At 43.1% G+C, this 13,408-nt stretch overlaps 1 protein-coding gene and 1 long non-coding RNA gene across 3 annotated transcripts; one reads left to right on the top strand and one right to left on the bottom strand.

Moving 5' to 3' along the window:
* Positions 1-987: 987 nt before the first annotated feature.
* Positions 988-12,911, bottom strand: LOC119009268. 2 transcript variants are annotated; one of them, XM_037080349.1, is made up of 15 exons: positions 12,770-12,911; positions 9,594-9,864; positions 9,278-9,353; positions 8,264-9,062; positions 6,943-7,077; positions 6,679-6,808; positions 6,473-6,601; positions 4,877-4,981; positions 4,301-4,464; positions 4,062-4,212; positions 3,219-3,788; positions 2,767-2,873; positions 2,572-2,692; positions 2,385-2,485; positions 988-1,666 (listed from the first exon to the last, which is right to left on the bottom strand). In XM_037080349.1, exons 2-15 carry the CDS (start codon positions 9,862-9,864, stop codon positions 1,502-1,504), a joined length of 3,024 nt encoding a protein of 1,007 aa, XP_036936244.1. In that variant the 5' UTR covers positions 12,770-12,911; the 3' UTR covers positions 988-1,501. The 2 variants fall into 2 exon arrangements, with proteins under 2 accessions (XP_036936244.1, XP_036936245.1); XM_037080350.1 differs by lacking the exon at positions 12,770-12,911 and having other exon boundaries at positions 9,594-10,353.
* Positions 9,046-11,516, top strand: LOC119009269. The gene is made up of 3 exons (XR_005071674.1): positions 9,046-9,306; positions 9,615-9,830; positions 10,782-11,516. It is a non-coding gene; the product is annotated as an uncharacterized LOC119009269 (long non-coding RNA).
* Positions 12,912-13,408: the final 497 nt, after the last annotated feature.

The raw sequence follows: 13,408 nt of genomic DNA on the forward strand, positions 1-13,408 counted from the left end.
TAAAGATCCATTTCCAGACCGAGGAAATGACGTCAAGCTGATTCTTGTCGTGTTCTGTTTCGGGCCAGAATGATCGACTGTTCTAATCACCACATAAAGACTCACGTTGTAGACATGAGAGAAGTGTGATGTTGTCGGGGAAAGACATGCCGTTGGGACTGTGAAAATGTGGTCGGCCATGTTAAATATTTGCTTTAGCAGGAGCTGCTGGAGTGCCCCGCATTCCTCAAACAAATCATTCCACATCTCAATAAGCAGAAAACAAACAAGCCACCGACTACAACAACTAACTGAACCACAAGGCTGCTGCCAGAAGAATAAAGAAAATAAAGCAACTGATTCATTTTAATATGTATTTTGTGACAGTTTTTTTTCGCTGCCCAACTGTATTTTCTGCATATATCATCTCAAAGCCTGCAGGTGTGTTTGGAAGCTCTCTGCAGGGGGAATACATGTTATTTATTGACATTTTATCTATATACAATCCCAGAAATGACTTCACTGTCCTTAGATTTAAGGCCCTGATGAACCATTTTAAATGTGAATAATTTCATATCTCCATTAAAACATGAAAACACAGGCTTATTATACTGTTCTGTTTATTATATTCATCATTGTTATGCAAATATATGATTTTGATGAATATATACATACACATTACATTATGTACAGATTATGACACATTATAATGAATTCTGTTTAATTAATGTTTACATATTAACATTATTTATATTACTACATCATATATGAACCTGCTGATATCAGTCTGTTTATATATCCTTATATATAACATAACTTTTATGTTAATTTACTTCATACAGTCAATACATGTATATATTATTATTATTATTATTATATTTACAATTATAAACAGTCAGATTTTCCCTGTTAAACTATATCGTGCAAATACAATCCAAGTATCTTGAGTTATATATTTTTTTTTTTTTTCATGAGCTACACACCATGTGCCAAGTTCAAGTACAATCATCCAACAGGTCTGAATATGTGAAAGTTTTTCTTTAGAAAACAAACAAGAGAACGGCTTCTTCACCACCGGGGAGGTCATTTATTAAGATATAAAAGGTCAGTAACATTCAAGTATTCAAAACTTCACGGCTCAGACAGTTATTTATTGTTTTTTAGCTTGTTGTGAAGCTTGAAAGGCTCAAAAACAACATGACAGAGAACTCTAGATCTCAGATCACAGAGGAAACAAAGAGGTACAGTATACTGACACTGTCCATACAGGCACGACAGAGAAATAACTAATAACAAACTGAAGAGCTGATACAGACAGATCATCTTTATAAATATAAAGTCAGTTTTAAAATAACAGTAATCTCACATTTTCTACCACAAACACTTTCATCCCGCAAAATCAGTCAAATCAGCAGCACAACATCCACAGATACGAGTACGCATCTTTATGTCCACCTGGCTCAGGATCAATCAGTGTGTAAGTTAGTGCAAAAAAACAACCAAAGAAAATCTGAAAAATGTCTCATTCTCTGAGTTCCAGCTTTCCGTCTCGGACTCTCCACCTCCAGCGCTGACATCTGTCCGGAGCAGGAACGCAGCGCAGCCACAGACAAGACTCCTTGATCTCCTGCTCGAAGGACACCGTCTTCCTGTCCAGAGTCTCCAGAGTGAAGGCTTTACCTGAGATCTGAGTGACAGATGAGAGATCAATGCAGAGGAGCCTCAACACTGACTGACATGTATCCAGGTGACCTGTCAGAGTCAGAGTCATGTCTGCTTACTCTCTGATCAGTTTGTTTCAGATTCACTTCCAAAAGTTGACAGTTTTTGAAGATTTTATTTAGATAAAGTTCTTTATGGTTGCTTGAGATCAGTCAGTGTTTCACAGCTGAGAAAGTCGACTTCTTTTATTTATGGAGAAAAGATGTTCGTTTCTTTAAGTCACGATATGGGTCCCACAACTCAGGCGTTGTTTTAGTGGACTGTAACTAAGTACGTTTACTCGAGTACTGCACTTAAATGGGAATTCTGGACCTGGCAACATGAATTGGTAATTACAAGTGCTTAAAGGTGTTATTGTCAGAAGCCTCATATTTACATGTTTTGGTGTCTAAACAATTCATACTTTGCAAAACTATTGGGATCGGTGCATTATCGCCTCAGCTGGCTCGACATGGCTGCAATGTAATCCTGTCTGCAAATCATTTGGATTCAGATGTTTCATGAATCAGGTTTCATTTCTCAGTTCTGCTGCGGTGACACGTCTCATACTTCTTGTTTCAGGATAGAGTCCTTTCTTTAAAGGTTCCATTTAAATGAAAATAGATTGAAAAATAAAAGAAAACTGAAACCCACTGAATACCTGAGAGCATCCAAACATTCAGCATCAGTCTTCTGTCTCTTACCTGATCACTAATCCCGATAGCGACGTGGCCCACTTTGACCTGCCGACGCTCACGAATCCTCAGACACTCGCCCTGCACGTTCTCAATCCAGATGTCAACACCTGGAGTGACAGAGGGATGAAAATAATAACGGTGAAAACAGAAGTCAACCAGCGTGTGACAAGCCGACACAATCCTGCTGTCTTACCTTCGAAGCAGTACGAGGACGGCTGATTCGCTGAGGTCGACCACTCCAAGTGTCCCTCAGTGTGACTGTTGCAGGAGGAGAAGACTCCGGAGCTCAGGTCATCAGACGAATGGTCGGAGTCCTTGAAAAGAAAGATAATTTTTTTAAAAATTTGATATAATGAGCGCACACAAAGCTACACCTATAGATACTCACCTTCTCTGAAGCATCTATCTGCGACGTGTCCGAGCAGCTGAAACAGGACGGAGGGTCGTCTCGAGGCTCAGGGGACGGAGTCTGGATCGTGGTGCCTACAGCTACATCTAACAAGAGACAACACGTATTTATACTATTAGTCCGTAAATTATAAATGAACCAGGCTCCAGGCCACAGGGCTCACTCTGAAAAGGTAAAATCTGTTGGGGGACTCTGGCTCCTTATACACAAAAACATGGGAGTGCACTTTTAAGACAGACTGGAAAAAAAACTCTCTGAACATCTTCTTCACCGTGTTGAATGCAACAATTGATGCAACAGAGAGGAAACGCTTACTTCAGTACAGTCACCATATAAATTCACGAGATGAAATAAAATGAGTGGACATGTTTTTTGTCAACAAATTGGTAAACAGAGTGTGTTCCTGCCACTGAGCTGTTCGCCTGACTCACCGTCTCGGAGGTATTCCAGCTCTGGCTCTGATCCCCATGATTCGTCATTTGCCTGCTGACCTTTCTGCAGCAGAGGGAAATGACCTCTGAGAGCCCGGAGATACTCTGTAGACATGGAGGAGTCCCACTCCTCTTCCTCCTCCTCCTCCTCCTCCTCTTCCTCCTCTTCTTCATCTCCCTCTTCCTCCCAGTCCCCCTCATAGTCTCCGTCAGTTTTCAGCCACTTCTCCTGATTATACTCCTCCTCTCCCATGTATATATCCACATCTGAGTCAGACCAGGTGTCCCAGTTGACAGTGTCATCACCCTGCAGGGATTTCAGCTGGGACTCCCATTCTCTGGTTAATGAATCCATCTCTACTTCAGAGTCTTGGTCTGAGTCACCTTCTCCCAAGTCATTGCTGTCCTCATCCACCGCTGTAGTCCTCCAGGGGCTCACCCAGTACATCGCTGGTGCTGAGACAGCAGCTGATGGTTTAGTCGTGTTGATCTTCATGTCTTCAGTCTGGCTCCTGCCACGGTGCAGCTTCTCACAGGCACTTTTGATAGACCAGGGACTCAGACCTCCAACTGTGGAGAAAATGTTCACTTTTAGTCCTCATGTATCACAACAAGAGTAAGGTATGCTGGGTCAAATGTTTTCACCTGAAAAACTGACAATTCTTTGATTTATCAGGCAATCTCGTCTCTTTAAAGGCCAAAACTACATATGGAGTACCTCAGGGGTCGATCCTGGGTCCCAACTGATTTTAATTGCTGCCTCTTACATTATTTAAAGCAACGACACATCTATATGTTATTTTCTACATTATGAGGTGATTCTTGAATAGGTAACCCATCGACCTGCTCTGAGGGCCTTGGTGGTTTTCCTCCTGAGCTCCTTGGCCGACGCTCGTCTCTCTGGGTCTTTCTTGAGTCCGGCTCTGAACACTTTGGCCGTGAAGTTGTTGCAGTTGGACGGCACCTCCCACAGAGGTGGAGGCTCGTTGACAATCTGACAAACAGATGAACAGAAACGTGAGAAAAACCTAAAAGCAGTTTGTTATGCAACTTTCCAGTCAGGTTCAATTAAAGGCCGTCACCTGGAGACACAGTGGATGGGAGTAGTAGCGGATCCACGGCTGGCATCCGTTGAGCATGTGCAGCAACATGCAGCAGCTGCTCCACACATCCGCCTTGGAGCAGAGCTGATCTCCTCGGGCCACCTCGGGGGCCATGTGGGTCTCCGTGCCGGGGAAGGCAGCTCCTACACCCACAGACGAACGGTGAATTCATTTTAATTTCTTTGTCTTTTATTTGAACTTGACCATCAGCTGGTTTCCAAATATAGGGGTTACTTCCTCTATTCTGTCACTGTGTTCCACTGTAATTTAACACGGCAGTGTTGTGAAAAGGACCCAAAGGTCAAACTTGAGTCAAAGTGAAACTATTGTGGTGAAATATTTCTTTGGTAAAAGTGAAACAATAACTTGGTGGCAATAAGAATAACTATATAGAAACTTCTCTCTAATACAGTAGCATTGTTTGCTTTTGTAGGTCATTTAGATGCATTTATTTCATAACCAGTTAAAAGATACTTGTTGTATGTTTTAAGTGAATTTGTGCAACCAAAAGTAATTTATTCTCTATTTCTTGCTGACTCTTTAAACTCAACTCACCCCTGAAAGCCTTCGTGCTCCACCCGTCATCATCCAGAGTCTCTGAGAGACCAAAGTCACAGAGGAATGTGTCTCTGCAGTCTGCAGACAGCAGCACATTGTCAACTGGAATAAAATCAACACACAGGATTTAGAGAGACAGCTTGTTTTCATTTGGAGCTCATTATGAAACCGTTGACTGAGAAATCGGAGGCTGTCAGAGGCTGTCAGACTGACGGGCACACAGGAGGCCGAAGCCTCTGAAGCTCCTGTCTGGAGGTGACATCTTCAAAAATAAAGCGCATATTCTTCGTGAAGACGAAGAGTCTGAGTCTGGCTGAGTGAAATCCCTCACGGTGAGGACAATGGAGGGGCCTAATGTGAGCGAACCCCTTCCCACTCAATCCTCTCAGCATGGATTACTGGAGGGTTTAGGGGTGAGATGTCAGTTTAGGATTAGATACCAACACAGAGGATGCTGACTGACAGAAGAACCTGCAGCTACAGGCTTCACTGTCGTCTGTCTGTCGGTTTGATCACATGCAGCTGACATTTTGTCATTACGTCCGTGCTCGACGCCACTTTCTTTAAATGATAAATGTAAAACTTATGTTGTGAATGATGGATGTAAGATGAGGGAAATGATAAAACATGGCTCTGTTTTCATCATCTCACAATTTCACATGGCATCATCATTTCACGTCTATTTTTAGCCCTCCATTTTTGACATACATTTTCATCACCTCCATTTTCTTTTAGTTCAGCTCCTCTTAAAAAAATCTGCTCAACACAGAAATTCTGCATAGTATGTAGAAAAAGCGTGTTGTTTAACAGGATTATCAAACTGGATTAAGTTCTCTTTAGATCTTAATCTACAAAGTAGCTCGTAATTATATCTGTCAAATAAATACAGCGGCATAGAAATTACAGCATGTCCTCTGACATTTACTGAGGAGGAAGCAGAACGGAACTTAAAGCTGCGTTAAATCATGTTTTGGCCACTTGGGGGCAGCAGAAAAAGCTTTAAACACAAAACAACATTATTTTTAAGTAGTAAAGTTGAAATGGGAGAGTAAACAGCAAACATGGAGCTACATTAGCATTCTAATTACTAGCAAACAAATATAAATCCAATATTTACTTTCTTTATTTTATTTTTTTGCTCTGATTTGGTCTCCACCAACTTCTGAGAAAATGCTCACTTTTTTCAGTCCGGTTTGTGCAAATAACTTAAAACAGCTGGAGCATTTTGACGAAGAATAAACTGGTTCAAAGCCCAAAAAGTTGAAAATCTGAAGCGCACAAAAGTCGGTTCCCAGCTTGAATAGAAAATTAATTTCTCATGCTCAGTCAGCCGAAATGCCACTGATGGGAGGTTCAAGGGCCAACTGGTGCTAATTAAGCGAGACACACTGACATAAACTAGGACCACACTCACCAAACATTGGCAGACGGACTAAAACCAAAACAAAGAGCTGAAAGCTGCTAAAATCTGTTACATGTTAACCAACATGTAGCCTGCACAAACATGACTGACCTGACCTGAAACGTCCAGATGCTGTAAACTCCACGAATCGAATAAACACCCAGACCCACCCAGACCGACCCAGACTGTACCTTTGACATCCAGGTGAAGGACCTTTCTGCGGTGCAGGTGTTCCAGCGCCCCCAGTGACTGATGGAGGTAATGCAGGGCCAAATCCTCGGGGAGGGAGGTCATCTCTTTGAGAAGCTGGGCCAGACACGCTGAGGAGGTTTGGACGAAGACATTAATGTATAGGACTATTTTCAACGTGTGTTATTTATTGTTAAAGAAAGTTCACCTGGCTTCAGGTCCATGAAGAGCACGATGTTGAGTCCGTCCCTCACAGCCCCGAAGAGCTCGACGACACGAGGAGAGTTGAGAGCGCTCCACGTGCTCACCTCCTCGCTGCTGAAGTGACTCAGAGGAATCTGCGACCACCGGACGACAAAGCGCTGAATAACACTTCACTTACTTTTTTTTTTTTTACTGAGTCATTGTAAGATAATCTCTGGGTGGTGCATATCTGGGCTTTAAAAGAGTGACTCAGTGTTTCTTGGCTCACCCTCTTGGCAGCACATTTGAATCCAGTCCTTTTGTCCCGAACACAGAACACGTCACCGTATGAGCCGTTCTGGATGTGGTGAAGGACGCAGTACTCCTCTCCCTCCCTGTACTGACGGCGGCTGGGCTGGAGCTGCTGCGGGAAAACAAAAGAAAACATTGCAAACATAAAATGACTGACAGGCCGAGAGAAAGAGGAGCTCGATCAGAGATGTGACGGCAGGTGTTTCCTGTCTGAGGTCAGAGGCGCTTGTACGTTACCTAAAGCTGCTTTAGTTAAACTTTCATACAAACAGTTAATCTGACGATGCTGTGCAAGGTGAAAGAGGATGTTCGTGGTGAGGAACCCAGAGACAGTCACCCGATTCCGATTCTGGAATTTGTCTACAAAGCATTTTAATCTTTCAGCTGACACTTTACTGTTTTGGTTCAGTGCATAGGATCCGAAAAGCTCTGCTCAGCATCTACTGGCAGACTGACAAAGTTGGAGCATTTAGCTGCTGAGGAACTACCCAGAAATTCGACTCCACGTTCTCTATAGTACCGAATATCTGTCTAAATTAGATTGCGCTGACAAACGTAAGTGCTGGATGACTACATTTGTCTGACCACAGTCAAAAGGAGGTGGCCGGAGTGGAAGGATGGTGCACAAAACCCTCTACGTGGTTTTTTACGTTATTATTAAAGCCTGTCGCTGGATGAACGGACAGTCTGAGGACAGAAGCTGCTCTGTAGTCTGGCGGTAACAGAGTTCACTTTGTCTCACGGCGCCAGAATGAGCAAAAAGCAGCCTATCAGGGTTGTTGTTGATGCTAATTACGTGACTGCTGAGGTTCCTTTAACCTCAACCAGGAGCCTCAACAGAGACATAAAACACTGAACTCGCTCTAAGAGGATATTGTTTTGCAAGATCTGATATTATGGCAAAAAAAAAACACACAAACAATTCATTTATAGAAAATCAATCTGGGTCAAATCATGTCTATTGTTGCAAATAATGTGAACATAAAGGTCATTTTTAAGAGGCAGGGTTAAATAATGAGCGCTAACACTGCTGGATGTTAACATATGTAATTACTTGGTGAAAATGTAGCTTCTGGCCAGAAAGATGATTTTTTTTTTTTTAAGTCTCTGCTGCAATACGTTTCAAAATTCATTTTGTTTGACTCTGCTCTACACATCCACAACGCTTACACAGGAGAAAACTCTACATTTAACTCTGCTTTAACCTTTGACTTTCCTTCAGTTTGGGGGCGAGGAGACAATGACTGCACTTTTATTTTTGGATGAACTTCTCCTTTAAAATGTGAACCAAGTCTTACATGATGAAATAAGAGCCCTTCACTGAGCGGTCTGCTGCCCTTCCAGTCGTTCACAGACTGTTTGATCAAATCTCTGAAGAAGGATGAAGCGTACAGCCTCGACATCCTCGTCACTCTCCCTCTGAGGACGTCCACCACTGTGTCAGTGTCACTCAGATCATCGAAACCAAAGTCACACTGAGATGAATTCACACTACTGGGGGTGTAGGTGGAGTCAGAAATTCCCAGCATGCTTTGAACACACCCTGATGAGTCTGAATCCCACTCAGCGTGAGAGGAGGAGTTAAATCCAGACACGAGCATCAGGTCAAAGGTCAGATCTGACGCTCTGGCTTCAACTCCAAAAGTATCTGGTGCTTGTGCGTCGTCCTCTCCGCCGCACGACGAGTCCGAGTCGCTCTCGTGAGTGCGAATAGATTCACAGTCAGAGTCTGATCCTCCTCTGCTGTCAGAGCTGGACGTGTCTGTGTCGGATCGGTCCGGGTCCTCTGACCGAGACTCTGAGACACACTCGCACACATCTGCACAGCTGCAGGACTGCAGCCCTCCAACACCGCAGGAGTCTGTAAACTGAGGAGGAGGCGGGATGATCTCAGCAGATGATGTCATCTCTTTGTCAGCTGATTTCAGCCAATCAATCTCCTGCACCCACAGGCCGCGGATGATGGGAGGTTCCTGCCCTCCCTCCTGGTTCTGTCTCCTGGTTTTCCTGCGTTGTTTCCTCGAGAGGTGGTGATGGTCCACGTTAGAGTCCTCGTCCTCGGTGTCGCTCATCAGGACAGCTTCCTTGTTGAGAGACCTGCAAGAAGATAAATGTCACGTTAAGGAAACAGACACTTTACTGGTTTAAGGATCAATACACTCTGAAATTGACTACTTCTTCAACAACTTCAAGCCCATATGTGCAGATATTTAGTGTTGTTGTAGCTTCTTGGCTCTAATTCTTCTGATGGCATGAGTTGTGTTTCAGCTGAGACCTGCTGATGGCGGCGTGTTGTGAACATTTGGAGGTACCTGAGCTTTTTCAGCAGCTGAGCTCTTGGGTAAGGACCCTGTGTGTTGGTGGGGCTGAACTCCTGGAAGTCTTCTCCTGGAACAGAGAAGCAATCACAATCAGAGTCTTATGATTTTTAAAGAAACCGCAGCATATGTTTATTATCCTTCTGTCAGAGAGTTGGATGAGAAGATTGATGTTACAAAAATAAGGCTAGCAGCCGGACCAGTAGAAAAATAAAAACATGCCAATCAAAAAGAAGTTTTCCCCACAAATTCCACCATGTGGTCTTTTTCATTATATATAGCATCAGTGGAAACTACCCCTGCGTCTTACTCTCGGCCTGTGCGACTATAGAAACGCAGGCGTCCTCCTCGGACGCCTCGGGCCCCTCCGCGAACACGTGTTTGGCAGTGCCGAGCTGCATCACCCGACTCAGATGGGGGGCGATGGCCTGGACCAGCGAGTCCTTCTCCTCCTCACACCCTTGGCTGTCGTCCTCTTTGCCAGGGAAAGAGAGTTCGGATCCTGCGGTCACGATGACGAACGGCGTGTTGGAGTCGAACATCCTGGGTATGGCCATTTCTCTGTCACTGTCGGGGTGCATCTACGAGAGGGTGAACAAAACACACACATCAGCACATACAGAAATATATTGGATCTGTGGGAGTCATGTGGGAAGAATGAACATCTGGGGGTAAGAAGTCACATGAAGCGTAAACTGGAGTACTTCAGAGGCCTGTATATATTTAATAACAGCCTCTTCTCCTATTGGATGGTGATATATTGCTCAATAAATGTTGTTATGTCATAATTTTGGCCTTTGAATGGTTGAAATTCCTGTTGAGTCAAAGCCAGGCTAGCTGCTCTGAGAGACTATTATTAGTCACAGTGGGGCTTTGAGCTAAATGCTAACGTCAGCATGCTAACATGCTCACAGTGACAATGTTACCATGTTGATGTTTAGCAGGTATAACGTTACCATGCACTACATCTTAGTTTAGCCGTGCTAACATTTGCCAACTGGCCTCAAACACAAATTGCAGCCGAGGTTGATGGGAAATCTATTTAGTAGCTTTGTATTCGCTGGATGAGATGATTAATAAAGTCATCATCTGGGAACCTGGGATATCTATAGCCTAAAACTGGAGAAGGTTTTAAGGGGGGATTTCACATCCGTTTCAATAAAACATGAAAGAAGCAGAGGAGTTTTATTTTGAAAAACCGCACGCACATGAGTTTTTAGATTTTCTTTAACACAAATAAAGACATTTAAACCACAAGTTGACACTGAGGAGGGGAGGACTCCTGTTCTAGACCTTCTGGACCCCCAGAGTCACATTGGATTCTGTTCTGATCCGGAAACTTTTACTGACGCGAGAATTTTGTGGATTTATCTTCACTCCTATCTATCAACTTGACTGCAGCAGTGATCCGCAGAGCTGACCTCTACTGTCGAGTGTTTAGTGTCTTTTGATATATATATTTTTTTCAATGTGTTTTGTTGTTGTCTCTTTTTAATAGTTTCCCCCAGCGAACATGGTTTGTCAGAGAAGACGGGACATGTAACCACAACGACGCGGCGTATGATGGAGCACATGGTGTTTGTGTAATTCCTTTAACCGCCTGAAGGGGGAGACGAGAGCAGGTTTAAACATTTTGAGCCAAAAAATGCCTCCTCAGATAAAATAAAAGCCCATGTCAGATCAGCTACAGCAGAAACAGAAATATCATAATCGGTGTTTTAATGCGGTGGTATTTGCCGCGGCCGGGCGTGAATGAACAGACACCAGTAGTGAGGCTGGCAAAGGTGAGTATTAATAGCACGCAGAGGAGCAGCCGCATGCTTTCCACTGAGGGCGGCCAGCTGTCCGAGTCTCTCTTCCTCGACACTCGCCATGTTGACAGCCAATACTGGAGGATCAAAACACACACACACTCCCACACATAAAGGCCGCCACTTGTCCTGAAGTCCTGGTACAGAGGCCGCGGGTGGAGGAGATGACACATGTGAGGCGGTCTGGTTGATAACGTGAAGACGTGCAAATCAACAGCTGTGCTTGAGTTGTGACAACAAAGAAATAAACTCACTGGTACAAAAGTGACACCAGTGTTGTAAAAAGTACAAATTAAAAATAAAGATATTGTGCTAAAATCACCCAAATTAAAAGTAAGTTAAGTTAATAAATAGTAAATTATAGGCTGCATACATCAACTTATATGTATTTACTCTATACGAGAGTTCAGTTGCTAATTGGCCTGAACAATATTCAGCCTTTTTTTGTCTTTGATTATCTAAACCAGCATTTTGATTTTTTTTTTTTTTTTTGATCAGACTGTGTTTTAAGATAAAAACTTTGACTTTGAGGCAATCGGCAAAGCAACTAGTAACCAAAGTTGCCAAACACATGTAGCAGAGTAAAAGTAGAAGTAAAAAGTAGAAGAAAATGGAAATACTTGTATTTTTAGGTGAAAGTACTTTCAAATATCATTCAGGAAATGTACATAAGTAAATGTACTTAGTTACAATCCATCGCTGAGTGACACCTGACATAAGACTCATTCAGTCTTCCAGGACAAACCCGGATCTGTCTATCAAACAGTGATGGACGCCACTCTTCCCATGATGCATCACTCCTGTCAGCAACACTGCTGTTTCCCTCTTCACTGTCCGACTTGATGAATTACTGAAGTATTAAGACAATTTTGACATTCTTATACTTTTCCTGAGTATTTCCATTTGATGCTACTTTACACTTTACACAGTTTTACTCCTCCACATTCATTTTTCTCTATAGTTACAGTTACATTTTGTATTGAAAACACCAACAACTAAATGACTGAAGTGTCCTCCTGCAGAGAGAGAATAGCACTCACAGACAGATGTACTGAATATAAAACAGATCAAACATTGAGTGTATAGAAATCTTTTAAAATGTGTTGTTTACTTGATTATAAAATACCAACTCAACTGATTAATTATAAGCCTTTTTAAGTAATTATACTTCAGGACAATTCTGACACACTTGTACTGCAGCTTCATACTTTTACCACCATCATGGTTGAGAGGGAAATACTTGACTGTATCTATACGACACAACAAGTCACAGGTGAGGTTAGTTTGTACATGAGTGTAAACTTACAGGTGTACACTCTGACACAGCAGTGTTACTGCTGATCTACCCAGCAGTACACAAAGTACATACAACTGTCTCCACATAGACGAACCACAACATTAAAACGCTCTTACATGTGATCAAAACAGGAACATATGATATTCTATAATGACATAACACAGTAAAAGCAGCTACTCTGCACAGTGAGGACATTTACATTTTAAACTTTAAGCATATTTTTGCATTCAGAAGCTGTTGCAGAGAGTTCTTAGACTGACACTCAAGATCTTCCACCACTGCCTGCGAGTAAGAACACCTCCAGAAGAACAAAGTCGGCCTGACAGTCTGGTTTTAAGTTCCAGCTCAGTGAAACTCTGCACCCTCAGAGCACGTTACCTCAGAGAGACGATCGGCGGCTTGTTTCCTGTCTCAGGCTCAGGTGAAATCTCTCCAGTGATCCTGAGGGAAAGTTTCCCGACTCTCTCTGCTCCGTCCTGTGTCATGTGTGCATTAGTGTCCAAGTGTCCTACCGGCTTCCTGCCCCCTCAGGCTCCCGTGATTGGTCGAACATGTGTGGGAGTTATGAGATCTTACACCTCAGTCACCCTGACCCACAACCCCCCCCTCCTCCACACACACACACACACACACACACACACACCACCCACACACAGCAGCCTCCAAAGACTGTGGATGGATTCTGTGGATGCCCTCAGTGACACTTGGATCCTGTCTGCTGTCGGGCTCTCTCAGAGGCTTGAATGTTTCCTTCACTGCAACTTTGAACACGTTAAATGTTTTCACCGTGCTTAAATTAAGACGCCGTGAAGTTAGAATTACATATATCCAAATTGGTGAAGGGTCGGCAGGATGTGCAGACGCTCTGCATCAGAGTGTAAAAATATTCTGTGAAAATTTACAGACCTGCAACCAAAAAAACACAAGTGTCAACGTCAAGATGTACTCACAGTAACACAATTAAAATGAGTTGTTATGGAGAACTGTTTGCTCATCATTTGTAAGTGACAATATGTC

The sequence above is a fragment of the Acanthopagrus latus genome, chromosome 20, assembly GCF_904848185.1.
Source record: "Acanthopagrus latus isolate v.2019 chromosome 20, fAcaLat1.1, whole genome shotgun sequence".
NCBI classification, from domain to species: Eukaryota; Metazoa; Chordata; class Actinopteri; order Spariformes; family Sparidae; genus Acanthopagrus; species Acanthopagrus latus.